This window comes from Gymnogyps californianus, chromosome 9 (assembly GCF_018139145.2).
Source record: "Gymnogyps californianus isolate 813 chromosome 9, ASM1813914v2, whole genome shotgun sequence".
In the NCBI taxonomy this organism is placed as follows: domain Eukaryota; kingdom Metazoa; phylum Chordata; class Aves; order Accipitriformes; family Cathartidae; genus Gymnogyps; species Gymnogyps californianus.
In genome coordinates this window covers 11,836,633-11,858,967 of record NC_059479.1, presented here as the reverse complement: position 1 = coordinate 11,858,967, position 22,335 = coordinate 11,836,633, and the positions used below count along the sequence as shown (strand labels likewise).

Sequence of the window (22,335 nt, the reverse complement as noted above, 5' to 3'; positions counted from 1 at the left end):
CATTCCTCCCTAAAACAACCATTCTTCCATTCAAGTGGAATGTTAGTAAAGTCAGATATTTAGAGAAAAAAAAGAAGAAAAAGTGTCCAGATGTGAAAAAAGACAAGAACTACCAAGGCATACAAGGAGGCTAAAAGTCATCTCAAGTGCCCAGTAATCCTAGGCACATCATTGCTGCATGGGAAGGATTTTAAACAGCCATCTTAACAAAGCTGACATTAAAGGGAAGTTATCTGCCCTGTTACTTTATTTCTGCACCTCTAAGCGCCCAGCCTATGCACTTGACTGACAAAATTGTATACAATTTTTTTAAAGACTTTTGTAACACAGGGTGTAATAAAAGACCTGTGATGCTGCAACAACAGTCTTCCATAACATGATTCTGTGTTTTCTCAACCAAACACCAACCTCAAGGGAAAACTCATCTCAGAGACCAATAACTATACAACATTCAGTATATCCTAAAGGATTCTGCTATAAGCCTCTTTAAATACATTTACATACATCACACACTCTTAAGAATCTAGGCACCTTTCACAACTGAAATGAAGCCTCTGGCAGCACCTTGCAGTCCGACAGGAATGCTACAGAGCTTTGCTCCTTCCACGTAAACTCCAAACAGCACCCAGGTAACATGAAGTCTGTCTTCCTGGCTAGAACTAAATGCTTCCTTCAGATGTTCTGTATTTGCTCCTTTCCCCACTGAATGAGCCTGCCATACATAGATCTAGAACTGGGTCCATGTCTTCACCTCATGTTTTCCTAGGGCTGTCAATCCCTCCAGCCTTATTCCTATACAGAATCCCAATGCAACAATATGGAAGTACAAGTCTGCTCAACATCTGAAGACAATTGTATGGTGCAAGGACAAAAGCTAAGGATTAAGTTGTCCTTAAGGAATGCAGTACACAGGCTTTCCAGCATAAGTGCTAGCATTTCCAATACCTTTCTGAAGGTAGCTTCATAGAAAAATTATAAAAACAACTATGGAACTACAGAGCTCTCCTCCTTAGGTGCTTAGCTGAAACCTTTAAGGAGTCTAACAAACAATAGGCAACACTATGATAGGGAGTGCCAGCCAGTGGTGTTGGGATAGTCCTCAGCCAACAAGCTGAGCTGGTCCAAAACAACACTACCAGCCTTTAAAGGAGATAACTGGTTATATGTTAGGGACACATCTTGAAGCATATCCACTTGGAGAAATTTGTAATTTGTGGAGTTTCCCCTGTTGAGAAAATACAATCAGGATTTTTGAAGATCTGTTTCTCTTGACAGAAATTAGCAAGCAGCACTTATACTAGCTGTAATAACACAGCCAGATGAGAAAGGGCAATACTTTAGTCTAAGCAGATCTCTCTGCAAATCTCTCTCTTTCAAAGTCTTCAGTGAAAGATTTTATTATTCTCTGGAGAGAATATATATACACATAGAAATATATATATACATATTAACCAGATAATCTATTTGAGCTGAGAAGTATGGTACTCAACCTAGGGCCAGTCTCATTTTGAGAGGATGAAGAAACCAAACACATCCTTAGTGGCTCTGGAGTCACTCTCAGGACTGATTCCTTTACTAGATCAACGTACAGATTCACAATGCAAAATTCAGTATACTCTGACCCGTCTTTCAAGTGGTTACAACCTCATTTTACAGTAGTGAAATAAAGTTGACTCAAATTTTGGAGACCTGAGTTCAGCTTCTCCCAACTTCTACTCAGTGTTAAAATGAAATGACAGGAGAAGATACATTTTGTAGCCGAGTTCCTTCAAAATGGCATGTTGGAAACATTTTACAGAATATAAATTATATATATGTACACATATAATATACAACACTTACAGAGCTAAAAACACAAAAAGGAAAGCTACATTTGCACTTATCAATAGAAAATGGTGAGCTGGTGGCAACATTGTTCAAGTGCTCAAATCATCAATAAAACATCAATCGAGCACCAAATTTTCCAGCTGCATTAGAAGAACATTATAAGCAATGATAGCAAAAAGTCTCTTTTGGAAGCTTCATAATGAAGTTCAGGAAGGTCAGTTTGGTCAGTCTGTTAAAAGCCAGTATATACATGGTACAACAGGGAATTGGGGAACTTGTAGTGCTCCAATCCAGTACATACGCAGTATCCCTGAAAGGCTGATTAAATTGTTTCTCATTATCTACTGTCGAGGAAGGCAAAGCAGGTCAGGGATCAACATTACTTATAAATGAAGCAGCACTGCTCATTGCAGTTTTGAGATGGAAAATGTTTGTTTCTTAATCAAAGCAGATACTCCAACAGAGAAAAATGAGGATGATACATAACATATGAGCTCAGCAGCTTCAGACCAGAGAAGTTCAGCAGCGACAAGAGGGGGTTCAGTGTTAGTGAACCAAGCCAGCCTAAGCATTCCTTCCGTGTCTTCACTTTCCTAAACTAGATGTCAGTACAAAAATGCAGACACGGGTAACTGCTGTTTCTTTCCTCTGAGGAAGGAAGAATTAGTGACACAGTCCATTATATTCTGCTTATATATATGCTTCCAGATGATAAAAAGGCTCCAGTGAGTCCCAGGGTCACGCTTGCACATTCCCTGCTTTACTGTGAGAGGCCTGGGAAACACGATTGATGCTGCTTTCAATAAAGACCTTCAGACCCTTTAAACCTTGTGCATAGAGATATTCCAGATACCAGTTCCACTTCTTTCCCTATAAAACCAGAAAGAATAGTCAGATGTGCAGGACATAGCTTTGTCTCTTTCTTAGGCCTATAGGAAAAGGTCTGCAAATATCACCTTCCACAGTTTGACAACATGCATCCTAGTCTGTAAATACCCACAGGTATACAGGGTCACGTCCTGCTCCCAAATGCCCAAACTTTTCACTTATGTATTACATATTCTTAGCTTGAACATGAGAGATCATGATCTTCTTTTAATACTGAAGATGTTTATAATCCCAGTTCTAAAAAGAGCAAAGTCTATTGGATCAACAGTGCAGATGTCAGGAACGAAATGAACATGGATATTAAAGCCTTCCTTCCATCACTAATGGTGATTCCTCCAGATCAGGTTTGTAGTACACTGTGATACAGGAAAGGAAACAAACTGCTACTGTACTTGGTCAGTGGAGGATCCCTGTTCAAAGCTATAACAAAGCTACACATCCATCTCAGAAATTTAATATTAAGTTCATTGATAATAGAAATTCTGCTTCAAGTACACCACAAATACAACTTTTTGTGGAGCCTGCAGAGAACAATAAACAGCCTTGTCCTGACACTGCACTGACTTGTGGAGGAAATATATAAAAATCTCAGACCACCACCCACAGATGGCTAGATACATAACTTCTCAGATGTTGATGTCCTCATGTTTGGCCCTGTTAAGAGATTGAACCAAAGTCTACAGCTGGAATTTTCCCCTTTCAAAATTTTTATAGGGCATTTGTGGAATCGGTGAATATTATCACCTCATCCTCTTCTACATAGCTGCTGAAAATTGCCTGTTTTCACTTCACTGAAACAAGAAATCTTACCTTAATTAAACTGAAGTTGAAGGTGGTATCATCTGGCCAAGCCTTAAGGAGAGGGAATAAAAACAGTATCAAGTCAGATAAAAAGTATGTCCAGAGTTGCTGGGCCTCTGCTTAGTCCCCTCCTAAATCAGGAATTGCAGGTGTGCAAAGAAATTCAGAGATTTTTAATCATGCTTCAGAATGGGCATCCAGCATCATACTGCATCCACAAGTGGCAAGGTAATATGGAGACCCCTCTTGCCCTGTGCTGCAGCATTACTGGATAGCAACAGAGAATATTTATAGGTATCTTTAACCATTGTCTCTCTACAGTGTAAAAGCTACCCTTTCAAAACATTAGATAGATAATTCCCAACAATGAGAAAGAGCAAGAGGAGAGAACCTACTGACATTTAGATTATTGCTCAGCAGATACATACTCTGCTGAGTGTGCTACAGAGCAGTGCCCTCTGGTGCTCAGCACTGAAGTTTTTAAGAAAAGATGGCACTGTAGCTAAATATTTTTTCCTGTCTTAAGACACATCTGTGATAACTGCTAAGCAAAATCTCTTTCTTGGTTCTGCAGTAGGAAGAATGCAAAAATTCTCTACCAGAAGGTGTTGGGTTTTGGTTTGTTTTTTTTTTTTCCTCCTCCCCCTTACAAAAGCTACAAAGAAGAATCAGGAAGCCTTAGAATGGAAAGGATCTAGACAAAAGATATGAAAAACTAATCCTGCTACAACAGGAGAAAGACCAAGGAAAAGAATTTGTATATAACAAAAATAAAATAGCCGCCTCTGGCAAAGACAAAACTCGGATTTAATCAGCAGTAAGAGACAAACTACCTAGATTCAGGACACTGAATATATAAATGAAGGCAAATTTGTGAAGTGTTCCTAACCAGCATTCTTTGCTTCAACTTTAACCTCGGTTTCCCTTGCTTCATTCCAGGAGCCACACCTACGCACGCCTTCAGTCTGCCAGCGTTCCTCACAACGAAATGGCATCTTTGTGCACCCCTTGGATAGCCTACAAAACCTGATTTCTCAGAGCAGCATGCACATCTCAGAATAATAACAACTCTGGCAAGCAGCTCCCTCCGCTATTCAGTAGCTGCATTGAACACACGATGGCACCCAGAATTCAAGACAACTACTAGGAGAACTCATATCAGACAATACAAGACAGCACCATATTATCTTACTTCTGTACTTGAAGTAGCTACTTGTATTTCTTTTTTAATAAGCCATTCTCAAAAGCTACTGCAAGAGCCAGAAAGCACTGCTAAAAAGTTCTACCATGCGCACCTGTATACAATTTAACTACGTATTTCTTTACTTTCTGGAGTTTAAATGTTTAGGTCACACTCCATATTTTGTGGGGCAGGATGCACTACTGGGAAGCTTTTACTGAATTAGTAATTTACTTCATTATTTAGCTATTTTAGTTCTACCCTCAAAATTATCATAAGCACAAATTCACATCTAAATCTGTTAAATTCATGCTGTCATACCATGCAAACAAAGACTATTCAAATTGTGTCACTGATCTGACACAAACACAGAATGTCATACCAGCTTTTGAAAGCTCAGTTGACTCTACAAGTCAGCCAGTACACTGAGAGACACTTCTCTAGAGAAACTGTCAAGACAGAACATCTGGTGCTCCCAAAGGCCCAAATGTTGGCCTACACCATTACCTGCTGGAGGAAAAGGAGAGCATAGCCCATCATGGCTGGGTGGTAGACAATGTTAAAGCTGGTTTTGAATTCCTGCACTGTGGTTTTCTTCAGCAGTTCATCATCCATACGAAGACCTTGAGGATGAATATCCTTCTGGAATGCACTGGATGTCCACAGACAGCCCACCATAGCTATTATGTACTGGTTGTACTCTTGGTACGTCTGGCTACTGAACTTGAATTGCAGTATTTTCTGAGGGACAAGAAAACAAACCAATAAATAGCATCCTCAAAGCAGTTGTGTGCTCCCTCCAGTCCTTAAAAGAATGCCATGAGAACACCTCCCCTCCATTCAACCCAACTCCTTGCTAAGGTCCGTTCTAGCACATAACAGATTTTCCCACAATACCTTTTTACTCAGCTCATTTTCTTTTGCAGCCACCAAGTTGGTTCGATACCTGAAAAAACAAACAAAAGAGAAAGTTAGGGGCCTGTAAATTTTTACTACCTACCAGTGTTGAAAAAAGCTGGAGGAATGTATTAAGAAAGCTTATTTCCTCCATAAGAGAGATCAAAGTTTACTGGTAAAAAAAGAGACATGAAAAAGAATTCAAAGGGACTTTATCACTTGGCATAGACCCACCCTTTCCAGGCAGAGTAGTGGGACACCCGATAATATTCATCTCTTAAATGATTAAGACATGACCGGTTTGGCTGGGACAGTCACCTTCATAAAGGCAATATGCAAGAATTGACATACAGCCTTAAAATCAGCAGAAGGATGCGGTGTATTTTTAAGAAGGGAGACTTTCATTCACTAAGCAGAGAAACAGAAGCCACTGGAAGTAATGCAACTTGACAGTTCTATATAATAAGCACTAGCTCCTCTTATTTCCCAGAGACCATCCTGTCATGTTAATTACCCTGCAGACTCCTTAGATAAAAAACCACATGGAGAGTCCTGCACCAGCTGTCAGCAATTGACTACTCTTCTTCTCAGATGCAACCACTGGAACTAACAAGGCCAAGAATAGCCACCATGTTGGTGGATCCTGCAGAGAGCTAAACAGTGCTGTCTTTGGACCTGCAGGCAGCATGAGGCAGTCCCAAATTCCTACAGAGTTTGTAGGTGGCAGAAGTGCTTCCTACTCAGCACATTACAGAATTTGTAAGGAACAGCTCAAGTCTAGTGGTCAAAGCACAGGTGTGAGAAGTTGTATAGTTAACTACTAGCAATTCCAGCTGGCTGACTTAAGTTCTCTCAAAACAATATGGGAACTCCTTCCTTCACATATCAAAGATATAGAAATAATACTGGGAAAGAGGTCAGAATCCTGCTATTTTGGATAACAGACTGAAAAACAGAGTAGGAACTACAGCTATAAAATCCCATATCATGAAAGCTGGGCATAACTGAAACTTTCACCTTTGCCTTGCATAGTAAGAAAAAGTAGATTTCAGATTTTACACCAAAGTAATTTAATTTCCAAAAGATTGAAAGAGAAGACAAGGAGTCCCTACAGCCCACACCATTTGCAGTACCTGTACATAATGTAGCAGAGCTGATTCAAGCTGACAGAATCCATGCTGAGAAGCGCTGGGTAGAAAACTCCAGCAGGAGGCATTATCAACAAAGGCAGATTGTACCTCAGATACATGTCACACACCTGCAGGAATGAAGCAAATCCAGGCAGATTATTACTGCCATTAACAAACCCCAAAGCATCTAAGAGCAAAAGAGAACATGACACTGCATTCCGCCAGCTCCATCAACTTCACCTAGGAGGGAAGGCCAGGGTGAAGCAATTCCATTTGTTTCCTTCTCAGTACAAGACAGTCATCAGTTCATATCTCAGTCTCTGCTTCAACCATTTAGGTATACCATATGTTTTGACATGGTTACTTGTTAAGTCAAATCTACCTACATCCCTGCAAAAAAGCAGCAGCCATTTTTTTCTGATCTTTTAGATCATTCCAACATATGTAGCTGGGATTGCACTAGACCTGACCTTGTTCCTAGCCTGGTTTGCTGATACCAGCAAGCCAAACAGAACATACATATCTTCCAACTGGGAAATTACATCTTTCTATTTGACCTTGCTGGAATTGCATGAACACATGATAAAACTTTGCTCTGAGAAAAGATGACATGGCCACAAAGCATGGGTTTATTATTAGACTCATGTTTAGAATTTAAGGTTGAGTTTCAAGTAAAAAAGACATTTTAAAATTTCTGCAGATTCAACAAGATCTTCAGCTATAATGACAGTCTTAAAGTATGGATAAATAATTGAAAGCAATAGTGCTGTAACTTAACACATTACTATCCTCTATAGCTTAGGCACAGTAACTATTCCCAAAGGTATGCTCTTCAGGAAGGTACACATCATTCTCAGAAGAGCAGTGGTCTAAGAATATGCATATCTAGTTACTACAGCTCAGACCATAAACAATGAAGCTGTGACAGCCCGCCATCCCGAAGATGGCTACTTTTTACATTTTGTTAAATTAGGTACAACAATTGTTTTAGGACTCCTCCCCCTAATCTCATAACAGACTTTTCACTAAAGATTTTTTGCCAGACCTTCACCTTTCCTCTTGCCCTCAGTACAGCTACACCATGTAAGGTATAGGCAGATATTTGTATGTGACTGAATTACTGACATTTTCAGAAATCCAGACTCTTTACTTAATATCTCAGCTGCATGATTTTAGAAATCTCTAGAGTTCCGAATATAGAAACAAAACCTCAAGAAAAAATTCAAATCCTAGTTGTCTGCTAGAGCACCAATAATCATATATCAAAGGGTGCATGATTCTCTGTATATTCCCATAAAATGAGCATTTACTTATTCTAAACACACTGTCTTATGCAAATGTTGTTGCCCATTAGTTTTGTGCATTTTTAATGTACAATTTAGTTACAAGTAGATCCCAGAACTATCATTGTTTTTTCAACTCTTCACAATTTTATCCAAATTGTAGGAGCAACAACAGCATGGCTAGAGTTCATATAGCAGTAAGCACATCTACAGAGAGGACATGAGGAAGCTAGAGAATAGGCTTAAGCCTATTGGATGCTGCTTAGTTTGTCTACAGGACAAAATGGGGAAAAAACTTCATTTTTTAAGGGAACATTTAAGGAAAAAAAATCAGGATATGTTGTTTGAAATTGAACTGAACATTCTTCTTTTCTATAAATTAGCATTAAAAAAGCATGTCATGCCATATTGTTACTTCCCCTTCCACAGTTCACCTCTGACTTAAGAGCAACCACTTTCTAGCAGCATATTTAGTTCTGCCTATGGATGCAACAGCAGCAGCTATCACCTGTAGATCTACCAAGTATTTGGAACATTCTTGCATTTAATCACAAAGTTCTGTAAACTATAATGAGGAAGGTGTTTTCATGCTCTAGCTTAAAACATACAAACAGCCTTAGAGTATTGGGATTTTGAAAGCCAAAATGAATGGGATACATACCGTCTCATAGAAATCCAAGATGAAGTACAGCAAGAAAGTAGGATTGTTTTCCAAACGCAATGCAACAGTAGAGATCCATCCAACAAAGTGGATCAGTTCAGCCACCACGTTCACTACTCCAGAAAGGGTGGTATTCCTGCAGCAATGACATGACACAACATTAGTATATATACCTCTTCGCAAATGGTAAAAAGGAAAAGTGGTAAAAAAGAAACTGAAGTTTATCCTTCTGCCCCACCAAGCATTCAGCAACATGCATTTGTTCTTCAATATGCCCAGTAACATATTGTTACCAACATTATTACAAACATGACCCAGCTGTCAGTGTTGCAAGGATTTTGACTTCTGGACATTTCAATTTTCAGTGTCAATAGAAATACTTCTAAAGAAAGAGAAAGAACAGGATTGACAACGTAGCTTACAATACAGCAGAAACTTTACAGCATTATTAACCTTCTAGTCGGTCATTATGCTAGGCAATAGGGCTAGAATATATATCTAAATACACTAGTGAACAATGCACAGAACATTGCATTGTTTTGCATTTATGTCAGATAAACTTACAAAGAATTGACTTGAGAGTCAGACTCTGAATCCAGATGAATCACGTGCCAATTCAACCAGTTCTGTAACAGCTCTTTCAGGCTCTCAAGAACACTGCACTGCAAGAGGCAAAAAGAAAATAGGTTGATGACAATTTACATAAGCGAATAATACTAAACAAAAAATGCCATGAGAATTGACATATACAAGGAAAGATATCAAGAGTTTCTCAGGACCACAAAAGCAGTGAAATAATTGCATATCCCTTTGAACTGAATGTATGCGTTATAGTTTTTCCTGGAGAATGCGAGTTTCAAATACTGAGTTAAAATTGCAATAAAACAAACCAACTATTGTCTTGTGTACTATCAGTTCTTTTTATTTCCAGTGCCCCAGTTTAATTCCAGTCAAAAAAGAAAATATCTTAAAGGCACTCAGATTCCCAAAGAAGTTATGTTGTAAGTATATATTTTACCCTCATTTGGGCACAGACTTCCCCAAAAGAAGTCCCCTATACAATCCCTCGGACTGCTACAGCTGACAAGTTCAGACAGCAATATCAACTAGAAGTAAACAGCCACTGTACACAAATTACCTTAAAGTAAAGGGACGATGTGAAAAAGAGCTGTGCCAGGGGATCATAGAGATGTGACTTCATTTCTGAAACAAATGAGAAAGCAGTATGATATCTGTGCACAAATTCTATCCCCCAAGATCAGACATTGTCCAGCCTCACCCAGGTATGATCTGCAACACATACCAGAGAAGGTGCTGAGGGGGATCCAACTCACAAGTCTGAGGATTTGTGATCGGCAGCAGAAGCCATCCCAGAGAGGAAGGCTTTTATACAGGAACTCTTCACAGGAAGAAAATCCCTCCTACAAAGCAGAAGATGAACATTTAAAAACTCGTCTCATATGCCTGCACCTTGTCATGCTCACTTCACCCTGAAGAAAGAGGCTTACACCTCCTTCCTGCCATACAATTCACCAGGACATTCAAATTGTCATTCTCAATATCATTCTCAAATTATCTTTCCTGCAGAAAACTAGGCCATCTCCAGAATATTGACTCACTATAGGAATATGTATTTTTACTACTTGAGATACTGTCACTTCTTAGAGTTACTATAGGAAACAGGTAAGTCCAAAAGTACTTTAAGGGAAGACTGCGTGAAACCCTTGCCTTCCACGATATAGGCACTTACCTGCAAGAAACACTCGCTCTTGTAGACAGTTTCCAGGAAGTCCTTGAATTCTTCTTCATATCGGTTATTATCAGCCACACACCAGGAGCATTCTAAAAAGGAGAGAATACTGTATTTGAATATGAGCACAGCAAGAATAAGCACAATCAGAAACAAAATTCAGTTCTCCTCCAGTAGCTGGTTTAATGCTATGTGATCATCACTATAAATCTGAATAGCAAAGTACCCTTGTTGAGAGGTGAAAAGCCTCAGACATCCTTTACGTCCCTACCATGCAAGGTAATACTAAGTTCCTACCTTCCTGAAGAGTCTGGCCCATCCAATAGTAGAGCCTCAGGTAAATAGATTCATCTTTGACGCAATTCATGTAGTGAAGCAATAAAGGGTTTGTTAGCACTGAACCCATCTGGGAAGGAAACTGCAAAAGAAATCAAGAAAAAGAGTTATTCAGTATTTACATCAGCAAATTGCCAGAGAATCTCATTCTATCAGAGTTGTCCAATCCTTTTACCGGCAACAAGACCATCTCCAGGACTCATTCATCACCCTCAGGTAGGACTAGATGCTCTGTTAGAACTAGGTAGCCCACACAGTATTCACATATAAACAGGACATAGAGGAATATCCTTTGATCTCTCAAAACATTCAGTGAGCCCACCTTCCTGAAACTCACCTCTAGATGGTGGATATTTTGTAGGAGCTGAGAAAAGGTCTGCAGCTGCTCCACTGGAAAAGACTCATTCGTACTGTACAAATCAACATGGTTCTTTTCCCTGTCCTCTTCTAAATTATTTTTGTTTGTACTGCTTGCAGGTATAATCAACTGGGTATTCCATTTCTGTAGAAAAGAAACACAAATGAATAGCAATGACTTGGTTTCCAATGCAATGAAGTGCACTTGTGACCAGTGTTCCCATAAAGACCCTGTTTTGCAAAAAAGGTATCCAGGCTTTCATTATAATGGGAATGCTGCATTTCTATATAGCTACTCCACCCTTCCCAGTGCTGAAATAAAGCCTGATTCCCATTATCTGCCAATATTCATAATGAAAACAGCTGCTTGGCCCCTTCTAGGGTCTACCTTAGGCCCATAACCTACCCTTTTTCGTGACTGAGGTTGAGCTGTGCCTAAAAACAGTGGCTGGGACACTGGAGGGTTATCCTGGTTTCTTCGCCTTACTGTGTTGATTGCTGCTTTCCATGGGCCCTCTGAATTCTTGAAGTAAGTCTGAAAACATAAATCAGACATCTATGCAAGAAGCCAAACTAAGACAAAGCGACAGAAAGATCAGTTTCTATTCTGATAAATGTCACCACAGTGATGTATATACACTCAACTCTGCTTGACAGACTAAAGGCTAGGTTTTCACAGCACAGAGCTCTCGTCGTTCCTCAGTTTCATTACCTTTTGACTATAGTTCAACAGTTAAGTTTTTACTTCGTTCTGAAATGATGCCCCCTTTTTCAGAAGATATCTCCAACACTTCTGATTTATAATCCTCATTCAGATCAATCATCAATTCATAGAGTAAATCTCAAGTATACATTAAAACAAAACATGACCAAGGTATGCTTATGCAAGTTACTAGGAAAGCTTCCCAAATTCAGCATCAGTGATATCCACCAAACAGAAAAATTCAATGAGTAATCGAATTCTCAAATTATTGTAGATACTACAGCTAAAAAGAAAACTGGAAAAACGAACCCAACACCTTTTCTGCACAAAACTTATTTTTTGTCACTTTAATTGCAACCAGTCTTTAAATCCTAATCAAGTGCCAAACCATCACAAGAGTATTCAGATTGGTTTGGGCCTAGGTAATCAAGCTTTTATTATACAAGTTACCACAGTGTGTTCCTAAAAACAGTTGAAGATGTATTTGGGTTTTAGTTGCTAGTTATTTACTTCACTTCTGTGCATGCCAAAAAATGTAAATTCTCCAACAGATGACTGTGCAGCACAATGCAAAGTATAAATTTATAGAGCAATGTAAGTACACAAGCAGATTGAAATAAAATAAATTTTCTTTTATAGAAACACAACTTGCCTACATATAAATTAAATGTCTATTCTAAAAAAAATCCCTAAACCCTAAGTCTATCCCATTGAAGTACCAAAAGAAAATTTGTTGCAGAATTTAGGTCTCATCTGCTGCTATTTTCTGTTATATATTCAGTTTCTGCTACATATATTCTACTTGGTCAAAGGGCTAAGCATACACATGGGCCTCTCTAAAAGCACAGTCATATTGTTTGCTGTTACCTTGAGGCTCTGACAAATCAGGTTACCGCATTTTTTTCCCCCGCTTTTTTCTCTTTCCTATGACATAGACTTTCCAAGCAGGAAGTTACTTACTGACTTCCATTGTTATTTGTACTTAAGAAAGTCAGCAATTTGGACAATGCCTTGCACAATAAGACAGTTTGTTTCCTGAAGAACTTAACATTGTGTGAAACAAGTCAAAACCAGCAAGAACACCAAAAGGAGGATTAAAGTAATCCTCATAAGGATAAAGGTAGATGCCACTCTATTCCAAATCATCTCATTGTGCTGAAGAGGAAACAAAACACAAGGCAAGGAATTCTCATCTAAACCTGATTTTACTCAGTGAAAAGAGGGAACAGAATTAATCTTCTCCACTAAATTGTGCTATAGCTTAAATGGAAAGCTTGGTACAAATACTGTCATAAGTACTGGTTCCAAATAGATTAAGTCTAATTCTTTACCTTCATTTTCCCAGGAAGGGTTATGGTCACCAGCTCAGGACAGAAGAGTTTGTAAAGTGACAGTAGAGCCTGAAGATGAGACTGCATTCCCTGTCAAATAGCAGAACAAGAGGAAAAAGATGTGGGGTGTGTTTTTAATATAGAAATTGAATACAGTATTCTAGAAGCAGAAAGACCCCAGTGATTACTAAAAGCTTTCTAAAGCTACATGTCAGTAAGTAACCATAGATGAACAACTGAAAACGAAAGGAAGAACAGAAACTGTGTCAATGAAATAACACAGGAAGGGGATTGAAGAAGGAACATTCTGTAGTCATAACTCTAATAAAAAGGAATTTAACAATCAAAACTATGAAAAATAGTCTTCTGCTGTCTAAACGCTCCAAAAAACATCCTATTATAGCTACAGTTTTTTCTTACAAAAAAGGGAGCAAGATCCTCTACAATCTTATATTTCTCAGTCATTTTTGATACCACTTTGTCGTGGTTTAACCCCAGCTGGCAACCGAGCACCATGCAGCCGCTCGCTCACTCCCCCCACCCAGTGGGATGGGGGAAGAGAATCGAAAAAACCCAAACCCTCGTGCATTGAGATAAAGACAGTTTAATAGGACAGAAAGGAAGGAAAAATAATGATAATAAAATGACAATAATAATACTAAAAGAATTAGAATATATGAAACAAGTGATGCACAATGCAATTGCTCACCACTCACCGACCGAGGCCCAGTTAGTTCCTGAGCAGCGATCCACCCCTCCCAGCCAGCTCTCCCCAGTTTATATACTGGGCATGATGTCATACGGTATGGAACATCCCTTTGGCCAGTTTGGGTCAGCTGTCCCAGCTGTGTCCCCTCCCAACTTCTTGTGCCCCTCCAGCCTTCTTGCTGGCTGGGCATGAGAAGCTGAAAAATCCTTGACTTGGTATAAGCACTACTGAGCAACAACTAAAAACATCAGTGTGTTATCAACATTATTTTCCTACTAAATCCAAAATACTGCACTGTACCAGCTACTAGGAAGAAAATTAACTCTACCCTAGCCAAAACCAGGACACACTCAAAAAAGGAAGATGAACAGAAAATTAAAGATGGTAATAGATAAATGAAGCTGCCCCTTGCTTCAGAGATTTTACCACACCTAGTCATAAAACGTATAGCTTTGTGCATGTCATTGCATGTGCTCACAAAACACAATGAAAATTAGGGATGCACATGCAAGATAGACAAGCCCTGATGCTACAAAGACTACAACCTACAATTCCAAGTCTAACCCTGTCCTGAGATACTAGCCACTCTTCTCCATCCTGTAAGGACATTAGTCTTACAAACTGCATTATTAACCACAGTTCAAACTACAAGATTTGAAATAAACTCACCATTTTTGCTTGGAGGTCAAGCAGTCTCCTAATCCGAAAAGGCTTGACTGGAAATACAATTAAGAACATAATGGATTTAAAAACCACTGTATCAGACATTTAAGCAAAAATGCAATATTATTTTTATTGTACAAAGTCATGGCAAAGCAAGCAGAACCAATCAGTCTTATTTCTAGGCTAATAGACAGGTTTCCAATTCAGAAAGTGTTACACAAATCAGGCTGAACTCATGCTTCATTGCCTTAAAAGCAATATATTGGCTAGTCATTGTATTAGCTCCATTGGAAGAAAAGGCAGTGCCAGCAAACAGAATAAGAAACAAATGGTATTCCATCTCATACAATTGGACAGACTCACCATTTTCTTTCCTGGTCAGCAAGTACAGCAGGTGGCAGACATAGGGGCACTGCAAAGAGAAGGCAGCAATGAACTATCCTGCTGGTGCAGGCTGCTAACCAGGATACACTAAAAGCAACACACAGGCTTCACAAGCTAATATCGTTTCATTCAGTTGGCTCCCTCAAGTCATCACTGCGTCCCCACTGGGGTAGAGCATACCTTACTTCTCTTAGGAAGTAGCATGGTTTTTTACATGTCACATATGTCAATTTTATTTAGAAACATTATCTGCACTGAGCAGTCCCTATAGTAATCAAGCTATTCAGTGAGCTTGGACCTTGTGTTTTGGAACATGGTCTAGATATTTCAGCAGTCAGCAGTGAAGGTACAATTACATTTTCAAAAAGAAAGGCACCTCTGAATCAAAATAATTTATTAGAGCTTCTAACTACAGTTGAGGCTGTAAGGGTCTTAAATTAGTCTCACACCAGCTCTGGTGCACTTTCCAATTGGCCCATCATGCCTGAAAATGCTATTTTAAACCATAAGAACTTAAATCCAGTTTTATGAAAAGATTATAACTAATGTTAACCTAAAACCATTAAAAGCTTTGCAAGAAATATAACTCAGAACTTTGGGAACTTTAAAAGTCTTAACCACAAAATATCCTAAACTGAAAGAATATTAACAATTTCATATCTAACACGACTGCCAAGATCATCTTAATATGAACTGAATCCAAACACTTCAGTATTACAGCACCTGGATTTTACAGCTGCCATATAGCAGAAATCTCCTGACTGATTTGAAATGTAGCTTAAATGAGAACAAGCAATTAAGTAGAACAGCATTTACAGTTTCTCACCTTTAAATAAACATTGCTCTAAAAGGTTTTTCTCTTTTTGCCCAAGGTATGCAAGTCAGTTTCTCCCCAGGAGCGGGAGACTTCACCTGCTGATGTCTGACATCAAAGGCAATCCCAGAGACTGCAGTGTCATAGTTACTCTTGGGAATTTAGACAGAATATACTGTCACTCTGTTTGTGATGCAGAATAGCAATTCTTGGAAACATGTTTAAACAACCAGACCACAGCATTGAAACTAAAATAATCCTACAATACTTCCTTGTTTCCGAATCTAAATTACCCAGCAATCTTAGAATGCAAAATGAAAAAAAAGAAAATAAATTCCAGCCATCAGAAAATGGTCTCTAACCAACAGCTACTCCAGACTAATTCTAGCATTAATATGCATACTACTAATGAAGGTTTATTTTGTCAATTCCATATATTCTTCAGCTCTCCTTACCATCTTCTCATCTTGCAGGAAGGAAAAGAAGAAACCATAGAGGGCATGAAGTTGTTCCTTGTGATCAATGAAGTCAAACACTGTGATCAGCCATCTTAAAAAAAGCAGCTGCAGATAGGAAAAAAGCCATATTACATTAAGTGATGGGCAAAAGCAAGACAGACCAGTCACTAGCCAATTTAAGAGACACAATCATTAAGGATACATGCTACTCTCAAGGACAACCAGATAGCTACAGATGAACAGTACAGGGATAATTCAGCTGTGGAAGAAAGCCTGCCAAAAGCACCAACTGCCATACCAGAATGGAAAAAGCAGCTCAGTTCTGAATATGCGCTAACCCTCAGATACGATCTGAGGGCCCCTCACTACAAGAAAGACGTGGAGGTGCTGGAGTGCGTCCAAAGAAGGGCAACAAAGCTGGTAAAGGGTCTAGAGAACAAGTCTTATGAGGAGCGGCTGAGGGAACTGCGGCTGTTTAGCCTGGAGAAAAGGAAGCTCAGGGGAGACCTTGTCGCTCTCTACAACTACCTGAAGGGAGGTTGTGGCAAGGTGGGTGTCGGTCTCTCCTCCCAAGTAGCAAGTGATAGGACAAGAGGAAACAGCCTCAAGTTGTGGCAGGAGAGGTTTAGATTGGATATTAGGAAAAATTTCTTCACTGAAAGGGTTATCAAACACTGGAACAGGCTGCCCAGGGAAGTGGTTGAGTCACCATCCCTGAAGCTATTTAAAAGACATGTAGATGTGGCACTTAGGGACATGGTTTAGTGGTGGACTTGGCAGTGTTAGGTTTGCGGTTGGACTCGATGATTTTAAGGGTCTTTTCCAACCTAAATGATTCTATGATGTAAACCTTTGAGCAGACTATATGAAGACGAAAAAGACTGTTTTCTAATGTTATTGTTGTGGTTTAACCCCAGCCAGCAACTAAGCACCACGCAGCCGCTTCCCCCTCCCCGCTCCTAGTGGGGTGAGGAGGAGGAGGAAAAAAAAAAAGTAAAACTCGTGGGTTGAGATAAGAACAGTTTAATAACTAAAGTAAAATAAAATACACTACTAACTAAGAATAATAATATAATAATAATAGTAATGAAAAGGAATATAACAAAAAAAAAAAGAAATAACACCCAAGAAAAGACAAGTGATGCACAATGCAATTGCTCACCACTCGCTGACCGATACCCGAGCAGCAATCCACCCCTCCCGGCCAACTCCCCCAGTTTATACACTGGGCATGATGTTCTATGGTATGGAATAGCCCTTTGGCTAGTTCAGGTCAGCTACGCCGGCTATGCTCCCTCCCAGCTTCTTGCACACCTGCTTGCTGGCAGAGCATGGGAAACTGAAAAGTCCTTGGCTTAAGATAAGCGCTACTTAGCAACAACTAAAACATCAGTGTGTTATCAACAGTATTCTCACACTAAATCCAAAACACAACACTATACCAGCTACTAGGAAGAAAATTAACTCTATCCCAGCCAAAACCAGGACAGTTATGTTGCCATGGCCAATGTACACAGAACCTAAGGGATACCTTGCTGAAGTTGGTGAAGAATGCCTCACATAGCTGAAGTTTTTTACAGAAATATTGGTGGAGAAACCATTCCTAAGGAATTCAGAGATACAAGACAAACAGGAGCTGTGCAGATTTCCACTCACACTTAAAAAGTGTTCCTTGGTTCCCACTGCTGTTCCGGCAATGAGTGTCTCTGCCAATCTTTCTAAATGACAGTATCTTATCTAAGAACCTTGTACATTAAAACCTCAAGATTTTTGCTTCCTGAAAATAATCTGTCCTCATCATTCCTGTGAAGAAGCAATAACTACTGTAAACATTTACTAAGTTACCTGGATGTTGCTTGAGCATTTGCTGACACAGAGCCAAGATACAGATGAAACCACAGAAGTTTCTGGTATTACTGAGGCTGGAACCAGGCTCTTCAGTAAACGAATATTCACTGTATCAGCTGGAAAACAAACAATTTAATATAAGATGGTGCTCATGTACCAGGTTCTTTGACATGGTTTTGCAGCTTAGGTCAAAATTCCCTCTGGACAAAATTATTCAGAGCTTCATTGCTTAAAGTAACAGTGCACAAGAATCTAGTAGGGACTTACCTATACCTCAAAAAATTGAGAAATATTTCTTTTCAGCTTAAAGAAAGAAAATGGAATATCGAGTATTTTAGTACTGAAATAGCCTTTAGACTCTTGGCAAGACAACCAAAAGTAACACAAATTTCTGGTAATATTAAACAACCAATTCCTTCAGCAAAAGTGTATATGACTGTCAGCCAAACATCAGCAGATTAGCGTTCTGGAAATAAGCTAGTAATTTTAAATCAAGCAAAGCACTAAACTACTTGCATAACAGGGAAAGAATCGTGTGTGCTCCTCTTGGGTTGGAGGGAGGGGAAAGTTTACAGGTTTTTTTTCATGGAATATTTCATTATTTAGAAGTATAAATGGTGGCCACCATTTCTAAGAAATCAGCATGAGGGCTGCACTGACACTGATGAACTGATTGTTAGGATGACATTTTAATTTTAGCAAGTTTCACTAATACAACTATGTCAGTTTGTGTAGGTTTCTTTTCCCCAAGATCAAAATAGTGAAACAAACAGTTACAAGAAGGAAAAGACACAATGGTTGCTAAGGACACACTTTAAGCCTTTCAGAGACCTGCAATTACGAACAAAGGAAATAAGCTTTTCAAAAAATACTTGTAACAAGTCATAATATTTTTCTGGATATCACTCCCCTGTAGCAAGAACTGAGGTTATTTTTAGCATAAATTCAGAAATTACACTGAAGCATGCCAGAAAGATTAATTTTACGCTAAAGTACCTAACAATACAGTCACCATAAACACATTATCTCAAGCAGGTTTGATTGGAGGGGAAACAGACATTCACAGAAGACACTAGCAGTATATAAACATTTTACCAAGTTTGCCACTGAGTGCCACGTTTAGCAATACATCAAATCCTTCAGGGGGTAACCCTCTTTGCAGGGCAATGCTTTCCACAGTAGTCAAGTGCTTCTGCAGAACATTGTTCTTTTTCAGTGAAACACGGTCTTGAACTAGGGAGAAAAAAAAAAAGACGACAAACACAAGGATGAAACAACTTCTGAACCAAAAATGAACTATTTTAAACTTCTCTGAACTGTCCCTACATATATTCCTTTTTGTCAGGTTCTTTACATAGCAACAGAAAGGGGAAAACCTTTTAAGACATTAAAGAAATATTACAAAGCTTGCGCATTAAAGAGGGAAAACAGCAGGTAAAATTAGATTTTTTTTATTATTACTCTTATTAAGAATTTAGTTATTATCTTTTCAATCCTAGGTAGCTAACCTTAAAACTGCTCTTACCTTTCTCAAAGTAGCTCAAAGCTTGCTCAAGGGAGTCTTGTTTGCTGTCGTTTTTCTGATAGTTAGGAGATTGATGATTCTGGACACTTTTTTCAGGGTCAATTCTCCCTCCTTTTCGCCATGCAGAGAGATCAGTTTGATTTTTATGGTGAACTTGCAGAGGCTGCTTTGGGGTCTTAGAACTCTGTCTTCGCTGCATCTTTTCAGACTCCCAGCTGAGACTGGAGAATTTTACTCATTTGTCATGTGGGTTCCAATCCTTCATTACAAAGAGGCAAGAAAATAGATCAACCTCCACAGCTGAAGAACATCAGAGAGCCAGTTCCCTGCAAGAAAAGAAAAATTTATTTTCCTGACAAACAGATTTTAGAGGGATCCTACATCAGAGTACTCCAACAGAGTAACTTCAGACGAAATCATTTAGAGCCGCCTGCCCCCCAAAAGATCAGACAATATACTCAGAAGATGCACAGACAACAGTGTATCAAAATTCCATTCTTTCTTTCATTAAAAAAGGGAAGAAAAAAATTCACAAGTAAAAATTAACACAAACTCCTTTCAATTTAAAAATTATCTGATAAAATTAAAATTTTTGGATCAAAATACTATATAACTTAAGCAGAAAGTTAGCAAAACACAATCAACAATTTTCTTCTGAGTTTATTTTGTGCATTATCAGTTTCATTACTTGTATCGTACACGATATGCCAACATAATCAGCCAACAGGTCATGATTTCCTGCAAGGTAACGTACAGATTTTAGAGAATCATAACAACACTTATCCTCCTATTTTACAAAAATTAGATTCTTTTGCAGCCTTTCTACCTAGCAGCTAGGATTGAAAAAAATATGAAATTTTGGTAAACTTCCAAGTGAAGCACAAGAGCTACCAACACTGCAAAACTGCCTAGCTCTGGGTGAAATACAACCGTGAAAAGTGGCATTTTCTCCTCAATATGCTGGAGAGATCAACCTTTTACCCACAGAATGTGAAATTTTTCTACAATTTCCTGGATGTGGTGGATTGCATGTCCTTGGATTGATGGAGCCTATCTTTTGCTTCCTAGCCTTCCTGACACAATAAAACAGAATGATTTTCAATTGATACTCCCTCTTCAGCTTTCACTTCCTTAAGATGTTAGAATCATCTCTATTTTCTTATAGGTTTGTTTGTCACTAACTTCCCTGTGCAGCATACCAAGACCAAATCTCCAGTTAGCTATGTCAAGACCTCCTCTGAAGCACACACTGATAACACACACAGGGCATTCACATTTACAAATGAAGTCTACTGACTTCAGGTGAAATGTACCCCCTCAGTATTGAAGGACAACACCAAGCACATCAGAACTCCCACAAAGATGCTTTGCATGACGGTGACTAAGAATAATTGAGGTGCTTCAAAACAGTGAAAATTCTTGATAGCGACTATACCGTAGTTAGATTGACATGAGCTGGACTGACATGTAAAAGTTGCAGAAAACCCCAAACGCTCTAGAATCTTTCTTGTTGCATCTTGAATCACCTGAGCACACTGTAAGTGGTTCAGGAAGCAGATCGAGCTAACAGTCCTCAGCTACCACACTCTGGGGTACAACAGCAGCTTTCTCACAGACTCCTTAGCACCTGCTCTACCTGTTTTTTTTTCTTTTATCTTGCAGGAGTTCTACCAGAAAGGTTTGGTGGGGAAGAGGGCGCCACTAGACCTTAAAGCAGAACTAACAGACAGGCTGGAACGCCAGTTCTTACTAACAGCGAGCCCACCATTGCACAGCTCTTCAGTACTAGACGCTTCCACATGGATATTTGGCACGAACATCCCTTCCCCTCCTCCCCAACCGACGCACGCACACCCTTCTCCCTCCAGCTCCCCACAGCGGTTCCCCCCGGACGCCCCCACAGAGCCCTCTGTGATGCTCTGGCCGCCCAACGCGGGGAGCGGCCTTGAGGGAACGCAGGGAGCCGAGGCCCTCCCGGCCCAGCCCCACTGCCGCGTTCAGACATGCCGGCTCCGGGGCCCCAGGAGCGGCGGCAAGGGCCCCCCGCCCCGGGGGAGAAGCCGCCCCGGGGGAAGCCCGCTGCCATGGACTACAGCCCCCACCACAGTTACCTCCCGCCAGCACCAGCTCCAACCGCTCCGCAGTTCAAACCTGTGCGCCGCATCCCGCGCATGCGCACTGCGCACACGCAGGGCCGCAGAGGCCGATGGGCGCGCCACCGCCACCGCCGCCCCCCTCCTCCGCCACCACCTCCTTCTCCCGCGCATGCGCACCGCCGCGCGCTGCAGGTGGGAACGGCGGCACTTCCGCCCTGGCCCAGGCGGTTCTGAGCATGCGCAGTCTTACCCCGGCGCGGCGCGTGCGCAGCGGCCTCGGCATGCGTGCGCAAGGGGGGGGGGGGGGAGGTGCAGGTTGGAACGCCTGTGGGGGATGGGGCCTAAAAGGTTGGAAATGGAGTAGGGTCTTTCTCATCCCTCTTTTAACAGGCAGGCAGAGGTGTCCAGGCAAGTCCTGCGGTGCCGCCGGCGGCTGGGCGGTTTTGGTGAGCCCTCAGGTAGGCCGCAGCTCTGCCCGGCACGCCGGACAGGCCGGCCGTGCTGCAGGCAGCTCCTCTGACAAACCCCTACCTCCGCAGCGAGCTGCAGCTGGGAAGACTCATGGCAGCAATTAGATGAGACTGACGGGAATGAAATTATGGGTTTGGAGATAGAAGAAAGAAAAGTGCAGGGGAAAAAAGAAAAAAGAGTAAGTTAGCATAGTCATCTTAGTAAAGGACTAAATCTGTTCTTG

At 40.3% G+C, this 22,335-nt stretch overlaps 1 protein-coding gene across 1 annotated transcript; it reads right to left on the bottom strand.

Annotated features, from left to right (window-relative positions):
• Nucleotides 1-1,540: 1,540 nt before the first annotated feature.
• CENPI (centromere protein I) lies at nucleotides 1,541-21,706 on the bottom strand. The gene is made up of 21 exons (XM_050901646.1): nucleotides 21,657-21,706; nucleotides 19,546-19,871; nucleotides 19,116-19,253; nucleotides 18,018-18,136; nucleotides 16,170-16,277; nucleotides 14,880-14,928; nucleotides 14,523-14,569; nucleotides 13,145-13,234; nucleotides 11,517-11,645; nucleotides 11,091-11,255; nucleotides 10,715-10,835; nucleotides 10,418-10,509; nucleotides 9,971-10,088; nucleotides 9,806-9,870; nucleotides 9,232-9,329; nucleotides 8,668-8,803; nucleotides 6,727-6,851; nucleotides 5,594-5,642; nucleotides 5,204-5,437; nucleotides 3,526-3,567; nucleotides 1,541-2,697 (listed from the first exon to the last, which is right to left on the bottom strand). Exons 2-21 carry the CDS (start codon nucleotides 19,742-19,744, stop codon nucleotides 2,566-2,568), a joined length of 2,256 nt encoding a protein of 751 aa, XP_050757603.1. The 5' UTR covers nucleotides 19,745-19,871; nucleotides 21,657-21,706; the 3' UTR covers nucleotides 1,541-2,565.
• Nucleotides 21,707-22,335: the final 629 nt, after the last annotated feature.

Excerpts from the sequence above, each read along its gene's own strand:
- CENPI (XM_050901646.1), bottom strand. The coding sequence starts at position 19,744 with ATGCAGCGAAGACAGAGTTCTAAGACCCCAAAGCAGCCTCTGCAAGTT. Across the intron at positions 11,646-13,144 it reads CCCTTCCTGGGAAAATGAAG|ACTTACTTCAAGAATTCAGA; the intron begins GTAAAGAATTAG and ends TTATGTTTTCAG. Across the intron at positions 10,089-10,417 it reads AGAGCGAGTGTTTCTTGCAG|GAGGGATTTTCTTCCTGTGA; the intron begins GTAAGTGCCTAT and ends TCTGCTTTGTAG.